This window comes from Meles meles, chromosome 2 (assembly GCF_922984935.1).
Source record: "Meles meles chromosome 2, mMelMel3.1 paternal haplotype, whole genome shotgun sequence".
Lineage (NCBI taxonomy): Eukaryota > Metazoa > Chordata > Mammalia > Carnivora > Mustelidae > Meles > Meles meles.
In genome coordinates, this window is record NC_060067.1 from 182,696,481 (window position 1) to 182,721,553 (window position 25,073).

Consider the following 25,073-nt stretch of genomic DNA (forward strand, 5'->3'; position numbering starts at 1 on the left):
TTCTCGAGTTAATGTTTAGCTCTCTGTATGTTCTGAATTTCTTTTCATAAGCAGAATTAGAGACTTATCCAAGAGGCTGATAGCATATGAGCTCATGAACTAGAGGCAACCTCTTAGAAGTGTGTGTTTTCTCAACTATGCTGTGTTTCTAGGCATCCGTCAAGAAGGAAGCAAACATGAAAATGAGTAAGGCCTTAGGCAGTGTGTATATCTTGCCAGCGGTGCTTTGTCTTTTAAACAGAGTCCACTTTTATTAGGTTATTGTTGGTCATTAATGGAGAGGGTATGCACTTAACCCTATGTGCTGCATCATTCGAAATAAATATTCTGGCTGTACACAGTGAGACTATAATCCTTCTGTATTCCTTTCTGAAATTTTGGTTCAGTAGCCCATATATGATTGCATTGAGGCAACTGTTGAAATATGCCATGTAGTAACTGGCCACAAAGAGCCACTCTGGGATCCGGGGCCCCATGCTGGCAGGGTCTGAAGCCACAGCAAGACCAATAAAGTTGAGAGGAGCCCAGCAAATGGCAAAAAGGACAAAAACCACAAACATGGTGACAAAATTCCTGAAGTCCTGTGGTTTCATTTTGGGTGTATTGTTGGGTTTCACCCTCTGTCTGACCTGAAGAACCAGGATCCATATTCTTAGGTAACAGAAGATGACTATAGTCATGGGAACTATGAAATGGAAAACCACCACAGCTATGGTGTATGCTGAACTGATAGACTGTGCAAAGGTGCAGGAGTAGACCCTTGGGTCATACTGCAGGGTTCCGGTACGCAAGTTGGGCATGACTGCCACGAGCGTCAGCGTCCATATCAGGAACACGTAACAGAGGGAATTCTTGTTACTGTACAGCTTGTCGTACTTGAGACTGTGGCAGATGTAGCAGTAACGGTTAACGGCAATTCCAGTGATATTGAAGACGGAGCCAATGACACTGAGGCCCATCAGGAAACCACTGATTTGGCAGTGCAGGTAGCCCAGGTTCCACCCGTTGTTAAATATAGATGCCAGCACCAAGGGGTAGGGGTAAACAGCCACCACCAGGTCTGCAACCGCGAGGCTCACCACAAATATATTTCCTAAAAGAGGAAGGTTTAGAAAGTACAGGTTACCCCCAGTTTTATATGCATTGCATGGGTTTTTCTTTCACAGTTCTTATTTTTTTAAAGAGCTGTTTCTGCAACCCCATTAACCTGGCATCACAGAGACTGCCATATTATAACTGAAATGGAGACCACTTTCATCAGGAAGCAAGCCCACTGTTGCCCTTGTCAAGTCAATTCCACTGTTCGCAAATTCCCACATTCCTAAGACAAGGCGTATTTCATGTTCAAAACTGTTATTTTTCAAACTATTTGGTTGCTGTTCTTGGACAGCAGTGAACCCTTGACCCTTGGTATAATAGTTAAGAAAAAGAGGTTTTTTTTTCCCACCAACTTTCTTGTTTAGAATATTGGCTTCACCCCCTCTTAGCTGTCTAACTGGGGCAAGTTATATTATCTCACCAAATGTCAGTTTCCTCTTCTGTAAGATGGGGATAATGATAGTACCCTCTTCATAAGGCTATGATGAGGTCAAGGTGAGGCATTCCACATCAAATGCTGAGCAGTGTCTGTGATACGTGTTTAATGAATGTTGTTGGTGTTCTATAACACTCTCACCTCAATCTAAAGGAAAAGGTAGAAATACTTCTAGATTTCATAAAGAACCTAAAGTATAAAAATTAAAACCTAAATATTTTCTATGTTAATATAATAACACATTTGGAAGTATAAAAACAAGGAAGTCTAGTCAAATTTTGTAAGATCTCTGCAAGCATGTTCTTTGCTTTTGCAGCTCATTTGCCTTTGTTTCTTACTATTCCTTCTGCCTTCAATGGCTCTTCTCTCTTAATTTTTAAAATGCTACCCATTTTCCCAAATCCATCTTAAATGGAAATGCTCCAAGCCTTTCTTATTTTAGTATATGTGCTGCTGAAACGAGCACTCCAAGCCTTTCTTATTTGCCCAACTATAGGAAGACCTTCCTCCTCCGTAGGCTTCTAAATCACTTTATTTTATCACATTTAGTTGAGAGTAAGTTATAATAAATGACATTCAGTAAAACTTTATTAACTGCATTTAATAAATGCAGGTACTGGCTAAACAGGAAGGAACAGCCAGGGATCCTATGATCCTCAAACTTAGAAAAACAAAATTAAAAGAGAGAGAAAGAAGTATAAGAGTATGTGTAGAAAAAGAGGCAGCAAGGAATGGGTGAGCTAGGAAGAAGCAGGTAAGAACATTCTAGGTGGAGTAACTATATATTTTGCCTTTTATTATATTTATTTGTAAACTTGTTTCCTTTATTTCTATACCATATGCCCTAAGAGTGTGTCCTTGAATAGTAGTTCCCAGTTGAGAATTTTGCTCAACTGCTTGATGACAGATATTAAAATGTGATCTCCCAATATCTGAAATAAAACAACCTTTGTATTTGAGGTCCTATTTAATTATTTTTACTCCCTGTCCCTCCAAAAATTGCAAAGAAGTGAAGTAAAAGAACAGTTGTGGCTAAAAATAGGGAAGGTTTTGTCATAGAGGTAGGAATTTCAGATAAATTGCTGTAAAAACAATTTCTTTGAAAACTGGTTACATGAGGCCAAATTAAAGCAATAAAAACAAATTTATTTTTCCCCAAAGAACAATTTCAATCACCAGTGAAATATTTAAATTCCAAAGTGGGCTTGTTTTAATGAATTTTTAACTCAAAATGCATAATACTTTAAAAATATGTATAATATATGAAATTCAGCTACAAATTACCATCAGAGCAGCCCATTTTTACCCACAACATCACGATGACAAACTGACATAAATAGAGTTATTTTTAAAGAGCTTAAGTATAAGATAATAAACAATGTCCTAGATTTCTTTCATAGCTTTAATCCTCTGCTCCATTTAGTTTATAGCAATTATGCTTCTTTTTGTTCCAGTCATTACATTAATTAAGTCATTAGTTTAGTTTTCTTTGAACTAATCCCCTTCTACAAGTGTCTGGAGAAAGAAAAATTAAGCCATAGACTACGCAGATGTTGCTTTCAGGTAGCTCAGCTGGAAGCTTTGTCGTATCTGCTAGGGGTGTGGGGGTGTGTGTGTGTGTGTGTGTATGTGATGGGGAGGAAGAGGAGTGATAACAGTAATTAAATAACTTCATCCTGATTGTACACATTATAAGATCATCTCTTCCGTCTCAGCTCTACGTACCTCCAGAGAGACAGTGATCTATCCTTTTTACAGATACCCGACACTCCCTACAACCACATAGCAGTGTATTCTGAAACTTAAAATAATTCCTGTTAATGGCTAGCAAATTGCTTTTCTGTTAGATTTACTTCCACTCCTTTCTGCAGAACAATTATGGACTCATAGGATGTTAAGATCAAGAGAAATATTAGGAATATGAGTGATCACACAGGATAATTCCCACTTTTTAGACATGAGGAAAACAGAAACACAAAGTTAATTTGGATGAAGTCATACAATTAATGTCAAGACAGCAACAGTGCTGTTTATTTGTTATCGTTGCTCAGTGAGTTTCCCAAAGCAAGTTCCTGTGGCCAGAAATATGGGAGTGTTGGGTACTGGGCCCTCGGGCCAGGCTGAGTGCTTCTTCAGGCACAATTCTAAAAAACCATCTTAGAATCAGAGTGAGGGGAAGGGAAGGCAGTTCCAGATCATTCTACTGGTAACAGGAAGAAACAGCCAACAGCCTTAAATAAAACCTTAAATTGTGAGGGAAATATGGCACAGATATGAATAAAAATCAGTAACGAGACAGCTGAAAAGTTGCGTCGTCTAAACTGCTGCCTTCAGAACCAGTCCTGGCACTTGCCTCTGGGGATGGCCAAAGCAAGGTGCCATAGCTTTTCTATTTATGTGTTTCTCTTCTTCTCACCATCTTCCCACACCTCAAGCTCTGAACTCCATGAGGACAGTGCCCGTCTGAGATGTCTTTCTTCTCCTCCAGTAAGACCTGGCATCGAGTTATATCTCTAAACAAAATACAGAGTGCATTTATGTTGTATGGACTAAGCTGAAAGGACGTTGAACGCAGGGTTCCAGGGTCATGTTCCCCAATAGAGATGAACTGTGCGAGATGTCAGAGGTGGAAGTGAGTCTCCGCAGCCCCAGGCAGAGTGGCGGCTCGGGCTCTTTGACTCCTGTAGGCTGGCCTGCAGTGATGGGGGCGCCCAGGGAGTGTGGCGTGCCCACAGCTCCTGCTCCTTCTCCGAGCTCCACACTGGCTCCGGGAAACCGAGAGACTGATAGGAGTTCCGTTCATCCTCCTGGGTTCTGGTCCTTCCTCTAAGGTTCTTCTTGCTTTCCCTCTCGACACCCATCTTCTCAGCTGCCGTATCTATGGACTTGAGGCTTGTGATGGTTAATTTTATGTGTCAACATGACCAGGTGGTGGGGTGCTCAGAGAGCTGGCTAAAAATTACTTCTAGGTGTGTCTAGGAGCGTGTTTCCAGAGGAAATTAGTATCTGAATAGGCCTGGTAAAGTTGATGTCCTCTTCATTGTGGGTGGGCATTATCCAACCCAGTAAGGGATCAAATAAAAAGGTTGAAGGAAAGAGGAACTCACTCTCTCTGCCTGACTACTTGGGCTGGATACCAGTCTTTTCAGCCTGAGAACCGGGACTGACACCATAGGTGCTCCTGGTCCCCAGGTCCTTGGTCTCAGACCAGGATTACACCAGCTCTCCTGGGTCTCCGACTTGTGCATGGTAGACTGGGGAACTTCTCAGCCTCCATAGGCAAGTGAGCCAATTCTTCATAATAAACATACTAAGTCCCTTTTATATAGATGTAAATATATAGAATATTATAGAATATATATTAATATAGGTATATTAATATACTAATAGAATATACTACTCTGAATAAAATATATACTAATATACTAATAGAATATCTATTCTTTCTCTATATGTTCTATTGTATGTATACTGCTAACTATAGAACATGCTATTCTCTGAATAGAATATATACTAATATATTATTAGAATATAGATATACTCTTTGAGTTGTATTTCTCTGAAGACCCCTGGTTGATTCAAGGCCCCAGCACCAGACACAGAAACAGTAGCTTCAACTGAACTGTTTAATCAACTCCCATAATTGCTCTACTGATTTTGTTTCTCAAAATGATTAAACCCTGACTGATAGAGAATTTGGTACTAGAAGTAGACCAAGAACCTTAAAGAGGATTTCTCTGTTAACTGGGTTAACTGGATTTGGTTCTCTAATAACACTGGTAGTTCATGGCATGCAGTGGAAAAAAAGTTACTTAAATTATCACCTCTATGCAACTTCCAAGGTGAAGAATAATTGGTGCATTGCCCTCCTGCCACTAAATACACACACACACACACACACACACACACACACACACACACACACACACACATACCTAATTTTGACATGTTACACCAATCCATTTACCAAGTAACCCAAAAAGCAGGCAGTTTTGAGTGGAGCCCAACACAAGAAAATACTCGAAAGCTATTCTATCATTTAACTCATCTGATCCAATGGTGTTTGAATTGTTTGTAGCAGATCTGGAGGATATAAGGCTCCTTTAGCAGACCTATAACTACAGACCCTTGGGATTTTGTAACATATCTTGGCTATCCTGTGTAGACTAGAATTCCCCTTTTGAGAAACAGATTTTGACTTGCTACTCAGGCTTAGCATCATCTGAAAACTTGACCATTGGCCACCATGTGATGGTGTGATCTGAAAAATCTCTTATGGACTATGTATTGTCTGACACACTAGATCATAAAGTTGGCATGCACAGCATCAAATACGAGTGGTGTAGACCTATCAGGCTAAAGTACATACTGAAGGCACAAGAAATTGCATGAGCAAGTGTCACAGATGGCCCACACTCCTGCCTCATTGCCCTCTTGCTCACAACCTGACTTGTAGCCTCATGAAGTTTCCCTTTCAGCTAATAAGGTCAGCTAATAAGGAAGAAAAAAGAAAATTTCTTGTATGCTTTATAGATGGGTTTTCATGAGAGGCTGGTGCTGTCCAAAATTGGATGTCGTAGCACAGGCCAAATCCAGGGGCAAGGATGAAGGAAAATCCTTCTAGTGCAAAGAACTTCAAGCAGAACTTCAAAGTGGTTGTTCATTTTGCCTAGACAGAGAGGTGGTCACAGCTACATGTTTACAGTGCTTCGCAGGCAGTGGCTAACGATACAGCTAGACAGTCAGTGACTGGAAGGAACAGGTTTAGAAAACTGGTAACACAGGAATCTGGAGAAGGGGTAGGAGCACACACCTCTTGGAATGGGCACTGAGTGTGAAGATACTTGTGTCCCTACAAACACTCACCAAAAAACAATCTCAACAGAAGAGGGTTTGTTTTCATTTTGTTTTGTTAGCAGAAGAGGTTCTTTCTTTTTTTTTTAAGATTTTATTTATTGGGGCGCCTGGGTGGCTCAGCGGGTTAAAGCCTCTGCCTTCAGCTCAGGTCATGATCCCGGGGTGCTGGGATCGAGCCCCGCATCGGGCTCTCTGCTTAGCTGGGAGCCTGCTTCCTCCTCTCTCTCTGCCTGCCTCTCTGCCTACTTGTAATCTCTATCTGTCAAATAAATAAATCTTTAAAAAAAAAAGATTTTATTTATTTATTTGACAGACAGAGATCACAAGTAGGCAGAGAGGCAGGCAGAAAGAGAGGAGGAAGCAGGCTCCCCGCCGAGCAAAGAGCCCGATGTGGGGCTCGATCCCAGGACCCCGGTATCATGACCTGAGCCGAAGGCAGAGGCTTTAACCCGCTGAGCCACCCAGGCGCCCCAGAAGAGGTTCTTAATGACACAGCCTGTGGACATTAATCTTTCCTTGGCCATCACTGTCCCTGACCAACAAGTTCAAAAAGTTATCATGCACCAGAAATAGAAGTTACAAATGGGCCCAGCCACATAGATTACTACTCATGAAAATGATCTTGTTATAGCCACTGCTGTCCTGCTGAATGCCCAAACTGTCAAGAACAGAGACCAACACTGATATGCAGCCATTCCCTGGAAATATCAGCCAGACGATGGTGGTAGATTGACCACATTGGACCACTACTGTCATCAAGGGGGAGTACTTTGTTCTCAGTGGAATAGAAGCATATTCTGGGTATGGATTTGCCTTTCCTACCCTTAGTTATTCGCCAATCAGATATCCATAGAATAACTACCAAGGTGACTTTGTCTGTGTTTATGATAAAAACATTGCTTCTGACTGAGTAACTCAATTTGTAGCAAAGGAAGTAAGGCATTGTGGTAGAATGGCTTATGAAGGGTTAGTTTCAGCATCAGCTGAATGAGCATAGGGTAATGTCACCCAGGGTGTAGTATGTGTTATAAATCAAGGCCTGGATTCATAGATCAGAAAATCAAGTGTGGAAATGGTCATTTTCCCTCTCAGAATTATCCTACTGACACTCTAGCAAAGCATTTGCTTCCTGTCTCCACAACTAGGTTCTGTCGTTCTAAAGTCTTGGTTTCTTTCTTTTTTTTTTTTTTTTTTAAAGATTTATCTATTTGACAGATAGAGATCACAAGTAGCAGAGAGGCAGGCAGAGAGAAAGAGAGGAGGAAGCAGGCTCCCAGCTAAGCAGAGAGCCCGATGCGGGGCTCGATCCCAGGACCATGACCTGAGCTGAAGGCAGAGGCTTTAACCCGCTGAGCCACCCAGGCGCCTCTAAAGTCTTGGTTTCCAAGAGAGGAATGTTCTCTGCCAAGAGATATAATAGTGGTTTCCTTAAACTAGAAGTTGAGACTGCCACCTGGCTACTTTGGACTCCTCATTCCAGGAAATCCATAGACTATGGGGTCACTGTCCCGAGTGAGGTGACTGATGCTGATTATCAAGGGAAAATTGGGTTGTGACTATACAGTAGAAGCAAGGATGGATATGTTTGCTATGCAGGAGCTCCCTCCCCTGGAGTGCCTTGGTACCACCATGCCCTGTGATAAAACCCAATGGAAGGAGTGCCTCGGTGGCTCTGTGGGATAAGCCTCTCCCTTTGGCTCAGGTCATGATCTCAGGGTCCTGGGGTAGAGCCCCGCATGGGACTTTCTGCTCAGCGGGGAGCCTGCTTCCCCCTCTCTCTCTGCCTGCCTCTTTGCCTACTTGTGATCGCTCTCTCTCTGTCAAATGAATAAATTTAAAAAATCTTAAAACAAAAACAAAAACAAAAAACCCAATGAAAAATGAAGCATCCCAATTCAGGCAGGAATGCCAATGTGCTGGAGCCTTCCGAAGGAAGGTTTGAGTCACCTGGACAGGCAAGAAATCTGTCTCCCCATCTAACATTATACAAAATTTGAGCCTTGAGTTTGTCTTCATCAACATGTTTCTGTGGCTCTAGCTATCTTGTTCCTAATTTGGTAACAGTGGAATCTGTGTGATGATTTCACCTGAGGAGAATTCATTTCCTTGTGTGGACTCCCCTTAGAACTCTGGCTGGGGGTGCCCGTTACCATGGCAAGCTGGTCTCTGGGTTATTTCTCACATCCTGTCTGTGTCATAGGCCTTTGAGTAGATGCTACCAATACCTTTTCCAAGTGCCCTCTGCCAGGCTGGTGCACTTACTTCTGAATTTTGATGAGTGTTGGGTGCTTCCTTTTACTCGCAGCTGCCTCCTCCAGGGAACTGCCCTGGGGTGAGTAGAAAATGAGTGAACAGTTGACAGTGCAGTATAAAAGCCCAGCCCCTTTGCCTTCAGCGGTTTGCAACTTTGTGGTTGGATTTATACCTAGAGTCCCCCGCTTGTTGGATCTGGCCAAGTCGAGGCTTCACCTGAGATCCCATCCTTGCTTGATGCTTCCTCTGCCCTAGGCAGCTTCTCTAGTCCACTATAGGTTCCTCCTGAGAGCACTCCCTCAATAAAGCGTGAGTAGCAAACCTGCCAGCTCCCTCTCAGGTTCTGTTTGTAGGCAACCTCACGTGGACCTTCAGCTCTGTGTTGGGGTAAGGTGGTTTTCTAAAGTCAGCCACTTCTTAGGAAAAAAAAAAAAGAAGAAGAATTACTTACTATGCTATCTAACAGAAAAAAAAAAACAAACAAACTAGCCATGTTGGGTTGAAATTCCAGACTTAAATCCTTTTTGGTCTTGCTCTTTATTCTTCTCATCCTTGCTGTGTGTATGTATGCTTCCAACATGAAAACAACATGAGACTCTGTGCATGTGCACAGAAGTCTGTCTTTCTCTAAGACCTCTAGAGGTCCAGGACTCTGAAAGCACAGTACCAGCACATAGTAGGTGCTCAGGAACAGTTTGCTGAATGAACTAATGTACTTGTAAGTCCCTATACTCCACTCATAGAAAGGTAGAAGTTAGTTGCTTTTTTGTTCTTATTTGCCAGGATATTCATTCTTCAACAAGCCAGTATTCATTCCTTCTTTCATTTTAGCCTGGACTTGAACTTGGAAAGCAAGATTAGAGACCTACTGAATTATTGTTCATAATTAAAAAAATAAAATCCTGGGATGTCTGGGTGGCTCAGTTGGTTAAGGGTCTGACTCTTGATTTCCAATCAGGTCATGATCTCAGTTGTGAAATTGAGCGCCGCATCAGACTCCACACTGAGCGTGGAGCCTGCTTGGGATTCTCTCTCTCCCCCTCTTTCTCTGCTTCTCCTCCCACCCCACTCATGCATGCTCTCTCTCTCTGTTAAAAAAAATAGTAACAAAATAAATAAAATCCTGACTGTACCTGAACTGTGCCTAACATCAAGTAGATAAAGATCAGTTTGAACAGGAAAAACTTTGGCTAGTCTTGAAAACATTTTTCATGTGTTTTACATAGCAAATCCACAGACTCAGATCTAAAAAAAATTTAGCTTAAAGAAGAATCTATTTATTTTGTACATCAAGGCTCACAGGCAATGTCTTACATTCTTAAATTTCAAAGGACTGTATTTGAGAAACTTGTCTTTGCAGATTGTTAGAGGCAATGCAGACCTTAAGTTTATGTTTATATGTTTAGAAACAAACATATCTGCATTCAGATCCTGGCTCTGACGCTTGTTAAATGACCTTGGGTAAGTCATAGCTCCCCAGAGCCTTCATCTCTTAATATATAATAAGCCAAGATAATAAGGACCATGGTGAGAATTTAAGAGAGTGCATGGAACACCTCTGGCTTTGGATAAATACTCATTCCTTCTCTTCTGCCCTGACGGAAAGCGCATGTCAGGTTTCACAGAAGGCTCCTCCCCTGGTCAGATAGCCCTTGCTAAGGCAACATGTCTGCAGGCAAGGGCTCCTCCCCTAATCCTTGTCCTCTTGCAGAGCTCTCTTTTGGCAAATAAGCCTCCTTCTATCCTCTTGTCCTTCTGGCTATCAGCCCCTTCCTCTCCCTTCAAACAATCAGACAGGGCTGCCCCTCTGTTTCCTTCCCACCTATTTTAAATTCACCTTCCTGTAACATCTGGGTTCTACCCACACCGCATTGCTGAAACTTGTGTCTGGTCATCGGTGGCATTCTTGCTGAGCCTTCTCTCAGCCTTCATCCTCCTTAAAGTCCTGAAACATAATATCCTGTTCATGTCACACCTGTCCACGTACTCCCACCTTGTGTGAATAGTGGAAGATACTGTCCTGTGGTGCCTGATCACATCTAGGAACCTCGCTCTGTTGCCTCCTTCACCTCACTTGCCTCCTTGGCTCTTTGGTCTCTGTCTCACTTTGTCTTCCCTGTCCTACTCCTTAGCTTGGCTTGGCGGTGACTCTCTAATACCGTAAACATAGTTGACTGATGTGTTGTCTTGACGGTTCTGGTACTGTAGCATGTATACAATTAAAGAGGCTAAGAAAACTTCAGTATACAAGAAACTAACATACATAACCCTCTTGCTCTAGTCCAGTTTTCAATCAATTTCTGAAAGTGTGAAATCCTGCCAGGGAGTCTCCTCATTTTCTAGATCTGGTTACTCTTTTCTCATAAGGGTGGTTTAGGGGGATGTCTGTAATATATGACCATCCACATTACAGCCAGATTGATTCAGCCTTTCATCTGTAAGCTAAACACAAACTTCTGATGTCCCTAGGGAGTTTGGGAAGATGGCAGAGTAGGAGGACCCTGAGCTCACCCTGCACCGTGGTTGCAACTCGATACCATCCACATCCAAGTCAGTAAACCAGAGAGCGACCTCAAGACTGGCAGGACAAATTCCACAGCTAAATATGGAGAAGCTGCATCTGAAAGGTGATGAGGGTCAGAAAGGCAGAGAGAGGCTACCTGCAGGAGGGAAGGAGCTGCGCATATGCAGAGGGCAGAGAAATGGGCCCTTGTCACAGGGAGCTCACATGGGGAAACCTAATCTCCATAAGGTTTGGTTTTAACCAAAGGGGGTTGAAAATCATGAGTTTGTAAAACCAGTGAGACTTGGAGCCTGGGGCTTAGAAGTCACCTGACTCAGCACTGGGTGAGCCAGGAGGGGCTCTTAAAGAGACGGCAGCCCGTACAGAGAGGCAAAGGAACAACAGCAGTTTATACAACACTGGGGGCAAACGGGAGACAGCTCTGTTCATAATGATTCTGGAGCATGTTGGGGGACTTCTCTGAAAACAAAAGAGCTGCCAGGTGTATTTTCCTCCCTTACCCCCCAGCATAAACACAGAGTCTCTATCCAGCAAAGTTATCATTCAGAATAGACGGAGAGATAGTGTTTCCCAGACAAACAAAAAGCTCAAGACCACTGAACCAGTCCTGCATGAAGTATTAAAGGGGACTCTTTCAATGGAAAGGAGAGACCCAAAGTAATAATGTAAAGGTAGGAAACACAAAAGGAGTAAAAAAGAATATTTCTGTAAAAAATCAGTCAAGAAACAATAATGTATACCTAAAATGTGGGGAGGAGAGGAGAAACGAATAAGTTCAAACTTAAATGACCATCAACTTAATATGGACTGCTATATGTGGAAGAGGTTATATACAAACCTAATGGTAACCATATATCAAAAACCACTCATAAATATGCAATGAATAAAGTAATCCAAATATATCATTGAAGAAAATCAGCAAAACATAAAAGAGAGGAAGACAAGAAAGGATCAGAGAAAATCTTCAGAAACAACCCCCAAACAAGTAATAACATGGCAATAAATACATATCTACCAATGATTACTTTGCACGTAAATGGACTAAACACTCCTGTCACAGGAGAGTGACAGAGTCACAGAATGGATAAAAAGAAAAACAATATCCGTCTACATGCTGCCTATAAAAGACTCATTATAGACCTAAAGACACCTGCAGTTTGAAAGTGAGGGGATGGAGAAGCATCTATCATGCAAATGGATACCAAAAGAAAGCCAGAGTAACAATACTTATATTGGACAAAATAACTTTAAAATAAAGACTGTAAGAAGAGAAAAAGAAGGACACTATATAGTAATAAAGAGGACAGACCAACAAGAAATTATAATAATTGTAAATATTTATGCACCCAATATAGAAGCACCTAAATACACAAAACAGTTAATGACAGACATCTAGGAATTAATCAATAATAATACAATAAAATAGTAGGGGACTTTAACACCCTACTTACATCAATGGACAGATCATCTAAACAGCATCAACAAGGAAACGATGGCTTTGGATGACATGCAGGAACAGATATGGATTTAACAGTTATATTCAGAACATTCATCCTAAAACCAGCAAAATACACACTCTTTTCAAGTGTGCATGGAACATTCTCCAGAATGGATCACATATTAGACCACAAAGTAGCCTCACCAAATTCGAGAAGATCCAAGTCATACCATGCATCTTTTCTGACTGACCACAACGCAACGGAACTAGAAGTCAACCACCAGAAAAAATCCGGACCACAAATACATAGAGGTTAAATAACATGCTACTAAACATGAATTAATGGGTAACCTGGAAATAAAAGAAGAAATAAGAAAATACATGGAAACAAATGAAAATGAAAACACAATAATCCAAAACCTCTGGGATGGAGCATATGTGGTTCTATGGGGGAAGCTGATAGCAATACAAGTCCACCACAAGAAGCAAGAAAAATCACCAATAAACAACCTAACCTTGCACCCAAAGAAGCTAGAAAAGAACAAACAAAACCTAAAGCCCCAGAAGGAATGAAATAATAAAGACTAGAGCAGAAATCAAAGATATAGAAACAAACAAAAAACCAAAATACAGAAAAGATCAATGAAACCAAAAGATGGTTCTTTGAAAAATCAATAAAATTGATGTACCCCTAGCCAGACTTACCAAGAAAAACAGAGAGAGGACTCAAAGAAATAAAATCACAAATGAGAGAACAGAAGTAACAACCAACATGACAGACAATCATAAGAGAATATTATGAAAAACTGTATGCCAACAAATTGGACAACCTGGAAGAAATGGAAAAATTCCTAGAAACATATAAACTCCTAAAGCTAAAACGGGAAGAAATAGAAAATTTAAACAGACTGATAACCAACAAAGAAATTGAGTCAGTAATCAAAAAACTCCCCAAAAAACAAAAGTCCAGGACTAGATGGCTTCATAGGCATTCTACCAAACATTTAAAGAACAGTTCATACCTATTCCTATACTATTCCAAAAAAATGAAAAAAGAAAGGAAAAGTTCCAACTTCTTTCTATGGGACCAGCATTACTTTGATACCAAAACAAGATAAAGAAACTACTAAAAAAGAAAACTATAGGCCAGTATCCATAATGAACATAGGTGTAAAAATTCTCAATAAAATATTAGTAAACTGAATCCAGTAGTACATTAAAAAAAATCATCCAGCACAATCAAGTGGAATTTCTTCTTGGATTGCAAGGGTGGTTCAACATTCACAAATCAAACAACCTGATACATCCCATCAACAGCTAAAGGATAAGAACCATATAAGCATTTCATTAGGTGCAGAAAAACCACATGAGAAAGTTCAACATCAATTCATGATAAAAAAAAAAAAAACCCTCAATGAAATGGGTTTAGAGAGAATACACCACAAGATGATAAAGTCTGTCTATGAAAAACCCACAGTTAACATCATCCTTAATGGGGAAAAAGTGAGAGCTTTCCCCCTAAAGTCAGGAACAAGACAAGGATGTCCACTCTCACCACTTTTATTCAACATGGTACCAGAAGTCCTAGCCACAGAGATCAGACAACAAAAAGAAATAAAAGGAATCCAGATTGGTGAAGAAGAAGTAAAACATTCGCTATTTCCAGATGACATCATACTCTGCTTTAGAAGTAAAAATATATGCACCCATCTTAATTCTACCCAAATACTAAATAACAAAGAATAGACTTTCCCAGAATGTTATATTTAAAGCACAATGAACTTTAAGTTTAGCAGTCCTGTAATTCTTACAGTATTAGTAGTGTCCTAAATTTAAAAGTGAGGAAATTAAGCAAGTAATTTGCCCACGGTCACACCCATTGGATGACAGAGCCAGAATTTTATACCAGGTCCATTGGTCCCAGAACCCACACTATTCAAAGGGAACATATTGCCCCCAAAACTTGAGTCTGTAATAGAACTAATTTTCTACAGATAGGAATGTTTTATATATAAAATGTTGTATATAAAACAACTTTGTATATGTATTATATTTATATGTATTGTATTTTATAACCAATATAAAACATAGCCTGTTTTGTAAATAGGCTTTTAAAAAAACACTTACGTGGTAAGGGACACCTGTGTGGCTCAGTCGTTTAAGCAACCAACTCTTGATTTTGACTCAGGTCATGATCTCAGGGTTGTCAGATCAAACCCTGTGTTGGGCTCCACTCTCAGAGGGGAGTCTGCTTAAATTTCTCTCTCCCTCTGCCTCCCCCCAAAATAAATAAATAAATCTTAAAAAAAAAAAAACAACAGTTTGTGTTGTAAAAGAATATAATACCTATACACATGGCCCCAAAATGAAAATAGCTCAAGGTATTCCAAACACAAATACAGGAAATAATTAAAGGTAAACTAATAGGATGAATTAAATAACAAAGGTATACATGAAATTTAAATTATTTTTTAAAGATTTTATTTATTTATTTGACACACCGAGAGAGATCACAAGTAGGCGGAGAGGCAGGCGGGGTGGGGGATGGGGGAAGGCAGGCTCCCTGCTGAGCAGAGAGCCCGATGCAGGGCTCTATCCCAGGACCTTGAGATCATGACCTGAGCGGAAGGCAGAGGCTTGACCCACTGAACCACCCAGGTGCCCTTTAAAATTATTTTTTAATTGGAAAATAAAACTCTTAAAAGTAAAAATTAAAATTTAAGTCAAATCTTAAAATAAGAATGAATTAGCTGGAATAGTGTTTGTCTTGCCACAGAACTCTGTCTCAGGCTCCAAAATCATACTAGACCTGGCACAGAGGAGATTCCAACAGACGTTTAAAAAAAAGAAAGAAAAGAAAGGAATTAATGCATGAAGAATAAAAGCACATTATCCTTTTCAAGATTACATAAGAAAAGAGTTTTATATTTTGAAGTGTTAAGAAAATTATAAAAGATATTTATCATCTTCCATTTAATAACTATGTGAGAAAATGTTTTAAAATTGAAGATAGCAGGCTGGTTGTCAAACCTCCAAGTGGTATTTTTCCAGCCTGTATTACTTCCTTCACAAGATAAAAGCCAATGTATTATTTGCCAATAGCTATGCTTTGTCTCCATTATTGACAATTTTTTTGAAGTTCTCTCCTTGATTCTGCCCCATGTGTGAAGTAGCTTTCATATTTCCCTATATTTTTTACCTATTCTTTCACCTGATGTTAATACTAACATTTTATTTATGTATTTTTATTTTTTTAAAGATTTTATTTATTTAACACACAGAGAAAGATCACAAGTAGTCAGAGAGGAAGGCGCTGGGTGGGGGGAGCAGGTTCCCTGCTGAGCAGAGAGCCTCATGTGGAGCTTGATCCCAGGACCCTGAGATCATGACCTGAGCCAAAGGCAGATGCTCAACTGACTGAGCCACCCAGGCACCCCTATTCATATATTTAAATTTGAATTTTAGCTACACTACAAATAACTTATTTTAAAATTATGTTATGTTAGTCCCCATAGTTTTTGATGTAGTATTCCAAGATTCATTGTTTGCATATACCCAATGCTCCATGCAATATGTGCCCTCCTTAATATCCATCACTGGGCTAACCAATCTCCCCCACCCCCCTCTTCTAAAACCCTCAGTTTGTTTCCCAGAGTCCATAGTCTCTCATGGTTCATCTCCTCCTCTGATTTCTCCCCTTCATTTTTCCCTTCATTCTCTTAATGTCCTCCACGCTATTCCTTCTGTTCCATTAGTAAGTGAAACCATATGATAATTGACTTTCTCTGCTTGACTTATTTCACTCAGTATAATCTCCTCCAGTTCTATCTATGTTGATACAAATGCTGGGTATTCATCCTTTCTGATGACTGAGTAATATTCCATTGTATATATGGACCACATCTTCTTTATCCATTCATCTGTTGAAGGGTATCTCTGTTCTTTCCACAGTATGGCTATTGTGGACATTGCTGCTATGAACCTTGGGGTGAATTTAGCCCTTCTTTTCACTACTCTATATCTTTGGGGTAAATACCCTGTAGTGCAATTGCAGGGTCATAGGGTAGCTCTCTTTTTAACTTCTTAAGGAATCTCCATACTGTTTTCCAAAGTGGCCGCACCAACTTGCATTCCCACCAACAGTGTAAAAGGGTTCCCCTTTCTCCACATCCTCTCCAACATTTGTTGTTTCTAGCCTTGTCCATTTTTGCCATTCTAACTGGTATAAGGTGTAATCTCAGTGTGCTTTTGATTTGAATGTCCCTGATGGCTAATGATGATGAACATTTTTCCATGTGTCTGTTAGCCATTTGTATGTCTTCTTTGGAGAAGTGTCTTCACTTCTTCTGCCCATTTTTTGACTTGATTATTTGTTTTTTTGGGTGTTGAGTTTGAGAAGTTCTTTATAGATCTTGAATATCAGCCCTTTGTCTGTAGCATCATTTGCAAATATCTTCTCCCATCCCATGGGTTGCCTCTTTGTTTTGTTGACTGTTTCCTTTGTTGTGCAGGAACTTTTAAAATTATTTTAAATTTTTTCATTTTTAAAAAATATTTTATTTATTTATTTGACAGAGATCACAGGAGACAGAGAGGCAGGCAGAGAGAGAAGATGGGAAGCAGACTCCTTGCCGAGCAGAGAGCCTGATGCGGGGCTCGATCCCAGGACTCTAGGATTATGACCTGAGCCGAAGGCAGAGGCTTTAACCCACTGAGCCACCAAGGCGCCCCAATTTTTTCATTTTTAATTGAAGTATAGTTGACATACAGCTTTAGTTTCAGGTGCACAATATAGTGATTCAGCTTTTACATACATCACAAATTGCTCACCAGGGTAAGTGTAGTTACCATCTGTCAGGAAGTGTCTTTTAAAACAACTCATGAGTACTTCATCTACCAACCAAGTTTTCAAATATATCTTGAAAATCTTTTCTGCTAAATAAGCATGTTTGTAGTCTTAAACCTTTGTGTGCCACGTCTTATTTTTATTTGAAAAGAAAAGAATTTTAAGTGCTGTGATTGAAAGTAATCTCTTTGAAAGTAGGATCCATGTTTTACACAAGCTTAGTATGTTGTCTTGTATTTTGACAAAACAACAGTAATTTGCTGACAATTTATATTCCATCTTATACTGTAGGTATACAATAAATATTTATTTAAATAAATATTCAATCCAGTAAGCTCCAAAAGCACTCCAAGATCAGAGCAGGTAAGCGTCCTTTTAAGCCAGAAGCTCCACAACTCAAATTCAACCTAAGTAGACTGAAAAAATATTCAGCATGAAGATTTATTTGTTTTTCTTTTTCTTTTCACTTTTTTGGAGACTGCCTTCAATGTGATTGCCAAAGCAGATAGCTCTGTAGAAGAATACATCTTAGAGCACCTCAACCAGAAAATCCAGAATTTTATTCCCCAATTATAGCATCATTGAATTTCACTGAAATTTCTTGAGATGTCACATAGAGCTGTCATGTGTCAGATCAACCTGTTTGAAAGGTGAGAAACTTAGGTTGCTGATTAAGGAAGTGTCTTTAGACTCCTTAGGAAAGTCTAAAGTGGATGATAGGAGAATGGATGATACTGGTAATACCATTTCTGAGCACGAACAACTGCCTCCTAAAAAGCAATTAATTGGGGCACCTGGGTGGCTGAGGCAGTTGAGAGTTGGACTCTTGATTTCGAGTCAGGTCATGACCTCAAGGTCTTGGGATCAAGCCCTGTGTCAGATTCCACACTCAGTGGGGAGTCTACTTGAGATTTTCTCTCCCCCCGCCCCTCCCCCTGCCTGCTCACACATGCTCTCTCCCTCCCTTTCTCTAAATAAATAAAATCAGGTAATTGCCTCCGGTAGCTTCGAAAATCCTGAGTGTGTGTGTATTTCATTTTTAGAAAATAGGGCATTTCTGCGAGCTAGGCAACTTAAAACTCCTTAGGAAAAGGAAGGAAAGTCAAGCTACCTTATAAAGACCTTAGTATTCACCTCAAATATTCCAATTATCCTTTTTTTTTAAAGGCTGCTAATAAAGAATGAGTAGAACAAAGTCCAGAGACTATAGATTTGAAATGATTTCCAAACCAGATATTTTTCAAAAGAGGTATTTTTTTTCCAGTGGAGAGTGTAGCTGACTCACAATGTTACATTAGTTTCTGGTGTACGATATAGTGATTGAGCAGCTGTGTAAGTGATGCTGGGTTCACCACAAGTGTAGCTCCCATTTCTCCCCATACACTGTTACAGGATCACTGACTCCACTCCCTGTGATGTACCTTTCATTCCCGTGATCTATTCATTCCATAACTGGACTCCTGTACCTCTCACTCCCCTTAGCCATTTTGCCCATCCCCCATCCCCATCCTCTCTGACAACCACGGTTCTCTGTATTTATGGGTCTTTTCTCTTTTGTTTTGTTTAGATTCCACATATAAGTGAAATCATATGGTATTTGTCTTTAACTTATTTCCCTTGGCATAATATCCCCTAGGTCCACCTGTGTTGTCACAAGTGGCAATATCTCATTCTTTTTTATGACTAATATTGCATTGTGTGTGTGTGTGTGTGTGTGTGTGTGTGTGTGTGTGTGTATATACATATCCAGATACACTACATATTCTTTATCCATGCATTTGTCAGTGGACACTTAGGTTGTTTCCACATCTCAGCTGTTGTAAATAATGCTGCAGTGAATATGAGGGCATATATGTTTTCAGCTTGGTGTTTTTTGTTTCCTTTGGATAAATATTCCAGAAGTGGAATTGCTGGATCTTATGGTAGTTCTATTTTAAAGTTTCTGAGGAACATCTACACGGTTTTCCATAGTGGCTGCACCAGCTTAAATTCCCACCAACAGTGCACAAGAGTTCCCTTTTCTCCACATCCTTGCCTAATACTTGTGATTTCTTCTTTTTGATAATAGCCGTCCTAACAGGTGTGAGGTGATAGCTCGTTGTGGTTGTGATTTGCATTTTCTTGATGATGAGCGATGTTGAGCGTCTTTTCATGTGTCTTTTGGCCATCTGGATGTCTTCTTTGGAAAAATGTGTATTCAGTCAGATCTTCTGTCCATTTCTTATTCAGATTTTTTTTTATGTTGAGTTGTATAAGTTCTTTATATTTTTTGGATATTAACTCCTTTTCAGATGTATCATCTGCAAATAAGTTCTTGCATTTGGTAGGTTGACTTTTAGATTTGTTGATGGTTTCCTTTTATGTGCAAAACTTTCTTATTTTGATATCGTCTCAATATTTCATTTTTGCTTTTGTTTCCTTTGCCTGAGGAGACATGTTACCAAATGGTGAATATTAGAGAAATGACTGCCTGTGTTCTCTTCTAGGATTTTTATGGTTTCAGGTCTCACATTTAGGTCTCTAGTCCATTTTGAGTTTATTTTTGTATATGGTCTAAGAAGGTGGTCCAGTTTCATTCTTTTGCATGTAGCTCTCCAGTTTCCCAGCACCATTTATTGAAGAGACTATCTTTTCTCCACTGTATATTCTTGCCTCCTTCATCATAAATTAATTGATCATATAAGTGTGGGTTTATTTCTGAGCTCTCTATTCTGTTCCATTGATTTATATGTCTATACTTTTCTGATTATTACAGCTATATATTGTATCTTGAAATCTGGGATTGTGATACCTCTAGCTTTGTTCTTCTTTCTCAAGATTGCTTTGGCTTTCGGGACCTTTTGTGGTTCCATACAGATTTCAGGATTATTTATTCTTATCTTGTGAAAAATACTATGGTGTTTTGCTAAGGATTGCATTGAATCTGTAGATTACTTTGGGTAGTATGGACAGCTTAGCAATATGAAGCATGAGCATGGAATATCTTTCCATTTGTGTCACTTTCGATTCCTTTAATCAATATTTTACAGCCTTTGAAGTGCATCTCTTTCATCTCAATTAAGTTTATTCCCAAGTATTTATTCTTTTTGGTGCAATTGTAACTAGACTTGTTTTCAATTCAGATATTTCTGGATATTTTCAAGTCAGATATTTTTAAAAACAGAGCCATCAGGGGCACCTGGGTGGCTCAGTGGGTTAAAGCCTCTGCCTTTGGCTCAGGTCATGATCTCAGGGTCCTGGGATCGAGCCCCACGTTGGGCTCTCTGCTCAGTGGGGAGCCTGCTTCTCTCTGCCTACTTGTGATCTCTCTCTCTCTCTCTCTGTCAAATAAATAAATAAAATCTTAAAAAAAAAAAAAACCCAGAGCCATCAAATGTTAGTAAAAACTAAATGCAGGAGGTTTAATTTAGGACAGTTTATCTTTGGTTAACTTTCAGAATTGACAAGAGAAAAGTGATTATGAAAAGCTCCATCTTATCTGTGATTAATTTAATGCTAGAAACTGCGACTTTTTTTCCTTTTTCTTTTTTTAAAGATTTTTATTTATTTGACAGAGAGAGACACAGTGAGGGAGGGAACACAAACAGGGGGAATAGGAGAGAAGGAAGCAGGCTTCCCGCTGAGCAGGGAGCCTGATGTGGGGCTTGATCTCAGGACCCTGAGATCAGGGTCAACAACTGAGCCACCCAGGCACCCTGAAAAATTGCTACTTTCTTATGAGATGAATCCTGGAGGATCCAAAGATCAGATCCAAATTTAGTCATGTAGACCTCCAAATCAGTGATGTGTTTAGGAGTCTTAATCCACTGTCCTGAGATTTCTAAGCAATTCTGACGATTGCTTTGGCAAATTTGGCTAAAATTTAGAGATCGTTAATAATATACTACACAGACCAGAAAAAAGGTCATGAAACTTTAAACAGTGGCTAAGAATGCAAGGGGGAAAAGTCAATAAAATGTCTTTAAAAATAAAAAATTGCCTGAATCAATAATTTCGAATCTCAGAGCTACAGGAAGAAAATGTCAACAGTACTGACACAAACTCTGTCAGATTGAGGATTATATTAAACATTGATTTTGTTAGCTTGAAATCATTTTCCAAGTCTGTGTATACAGTCAGGTCATAACTTTTTGAATGTCAACATACTTGTCTGAGAAAGTTCTCTTAGCTTCCAGAGCTGATTCATTTTAAATTAGAGAACAGCTTGGATATTGCAATGATCAGCCTCTCAAAGGTTGGATATTAAAACAGTCTTGAGTCACAGTCCTACTTGCGGTGGAGAGAAAATGTTTGTTATGAAAGGGAAAATTGTGACATCAGAGGATTTGTGTAATTTCCAAAATGCTGCAAAAGAAATTTAGATCCTAAATCTTTACTTTCTGACTGATTTCACTTCTTACTGTTAATATTGTCCATTTACTTAAAAAAATTTAAAAATAACATAAAAGCTACTAATTATAAAATATATTAACAATAACATTATAATGCCATTATTTCTGTAGTATTTTACCACTTCAAAGTGATTGGTTGAAGGACAGGTGGGTGGATGGGCAAAATCTTAATCTATCCTCCTACAACCCTGTGAGATGGGTACTCCATTGGACAGATGGAGAAACTAAGGCTTGGAGAGATTGAGTAACTAGACCCCGCACATGCTACAAATAAAGGTATTGCAGGTAAGAAAGACTCAGCCTGGGTCTGATTTTAATTCCTGTGCTCCTTCCACTGTCTCACTGGGTGGGTCCCTGGAATAAGAAGTACTGATCATTTTTCTGTAAATTTGGGGTTTTGGTTTTTTTATATATCTGAGGAGGTTTTTTTAAGGACAAATAAAACAAAATGTGGGAAAGTGCTTTGAAAACTGAGAATTGCCCTATGTGCATAAATACAAATCACTAGACATTCCGAACAGGAAGTTATTTTTCTGCTTCCTCTACAGAAATCAGATCAAAATAGCTGTCTGTGAAAAGTGAACCACAGACTACAATTTCACCAGTTTCCTACTTCAGTTTTCTCAAGCTTGAGAATGTTTCAGACACAATCAATAAATTTTTAAATAAAATTATAGGGTTGAAAAACTAAATTCCTTTAATAATTGGGGTTAGGTTGATAAGGATGCTATAAAGTACTCATAATTTCAAGTGGAAATGTTCACCAGAAGATGACCAGCAGCTTTTGCAAAATCAGTTATGGACAGACCAGAACAATAAAAAAAATAGTAGATTTTCAACCATTATAGCAGAGTAGATTGTTGGGGAATACTGTCTGTTTCAATTGCCCATGTCCCAGAAGTTAGACCTTTGTTACAATTCTATTTACTTTATAGCTGATGTCAATGGATATTAAGTGAATCACAGGAAAACCTCACTTTAAGTAAGAAGAGACTATAGGATGCAAAATGAATCTTTATGGAGAAAGATTTCTGAAAAGATAAACTGCCTCAGTAGGATTGTCCAAAATGCATTTTCTTTTTCTTTTGGGACTTGGGCAATTGGTGCATATACAGATATTTTGTTTTGTTTTATGATTTTGGATGTAATGATCCCACAGAACACTGGTTTTGAAATCACCAGTAAATCATGTAACTAGCCACCTTTAGGACCTGGATACAGACATCATGAGTTGATTTTGCGGGAGACATTGTCTGATTCTTTAATTTATAATGTGGTGAAGGGCTTATCTTCCATCCACTTTTGAACACGTAAGTGAGAGTGATGTGTTCACTCATGTGAACCCCCCTGTTCTTTAGATGTGCGTTACCACAAATGGAATGGCCAAGCTGGCTGCCAATTTAGGCTGTTCCTCCTGAGTGGTTACATTTTGAAGGGGTCACTGCAGACAGACCTAGAAGAGCCTGACCACAGGAATGCTCCATGAGGAGGACTGTTCACTCGCGCACACCACACGTTAGGTCACCACCCATGTCCCCGGCTCATCCCACCCAAACACGCAAGAACCTGCCTAAGTCCCAGAGGACCAACCCATTGTTTCTGTTTAGTTGGTTACTTCATTCTCTTCCAAGAAGGGAGGAATCTATATGGGAAATTTCTAATACTTGTGTACATGTCTTAGGAAATAAAACAGGGAAACCAGATATCATACAGAGGTCTTTTTCTCTAGTAGATACATGACAAGTGACAGATAGTTTAGGTCAAGTGAGGCACACTTTTCATGAGGACACCATTTCCTAGGTGTCCGAAATCACTGCATGTGTCTGTCATTGTATCCACAGTCCTTATACTTCACAGGGAGTTTAATAACCCTGTAAACACAAGGATACCAGAATCAAAAAGGACTCACAGATTTTGTCCAGCCCCATCATTTTACTGATGTGAAAGCAGTGCAGGGAAATTAGGGGATGATTTAGCTACAAGTGTAAATCCATTCTGTAAAGAAGACCTAGAATTCAGTTCCTGGATCTATTCTCTCTGCAAGCTCCTCCTGGGCTCCCCTGTGGGATCTGATACATTTGTCCCCAACACAGGAGCCCTCGACTGTGCGTGCATACATGTACTTACACTTGTTTCCACCCCATCTCTGATGCTAAACCTACGGCTATCATCATGACTTGCCCCTGAGCTCTGTCCCAACACTTTTAAGTTAGGAAAGGAAATTTCCATCTGTCCCTCCACACCACTCTTCCCCATTCCCACAGGATCCCAAGAGGGTCAGAACTCAGAACTTGCTTTCAGGAACTCGTGAACAAGTGAACTTCTAGAATATGTTTGTTAAGTTCAGGACTGTCTTTTTTGCTGATGTACAACAGACCTAGGAAACAGATACACATGTGACCTCTACTAAGGGATCAGACCTAATGATGGTGATTAAACGGTACCGAAGAACAGGGAGTAAGAAATAATGGGGAAGAAAAAAAGAGAAGGTAAAGGAAGAGAAAGAAAGAGAGTAAAGAGAAAATGAAAGCCAGGAGACAGTGAACAGAATGGCCAAGGGCTCAGTCAAGGTTGCTAGGTCCCATTCACTGGGACCCAGCCTGGAGTACTGGTGGACTGACGGTGAGAGTGGCCACGGGTCATGGAGAAGGCAGTGCACCTCAGCCTTCAGTATCTGAGCAAGGACTGCAGAGAGAGAAAGAGCCAAGTTCAGTACAGACAACCAACTGCTTGTGGAGAGTAAAGGAGGAAAATGGACATTGGTGGTCTTCCATACTTAGACTTAGGCATAAGTTCTAGTTCAAGTGGTGAATAATAATAATACTACCATCTATCAACAGCCTCATTTCATTTCTCTGAAGTGATGGTCACATGTATGTACATAAGGAAAAATACATTAAGCGGGGTCTTTGATTTATGCCCTCGACTGTGTGTCTTTTGCCTCCATTTAAAAACAGTCTTTTTTCAGTAGGCATGCACGCCTGAGACTATAAGCATCTTAAAAACAGGCTTGGGGCACCCCACGTTGAGCCCTAAGTCCATGTCTCTTTGCAGCTTCTCTGAGTAGTAATGCAGAATGGAGAGAGAAAACACTCAGTGTAGGCCTGAAGGAAACGAGCGCAAGTGTTCTTGCAGCCAACAAGAGTTAAACTCAAGCCTGTGATGCAGAGCTGATGCTCCATCTTATAGCCATTCTGGGGAACTTCCTGATTTAAAAATAATAATAAACT

General features: G+C 39.8%; 1 protein-coding gene across 1 annotated transcript in view; it reads right to left on the minus strand.

The window, feature by feature from the left end:
* Positions 1–233: 233 nt before the first annotated feature.
* The window catches only part of MTNR1A (melatonin receptor 1A), a 30,520-nt gene continuing 5,680 nt past the window's right edge, over positions 234–25,073 (minus strand). The window contains exon 2 of the mRNA XM_045984827.1: positions 234–1,093. Within this exon, the coding sequence (XP_045840783.1) occupies positions 234–1,093 (860 nt within the window). The remainder of the gene's footprint in view (positions 1,094–25,073) is intronic.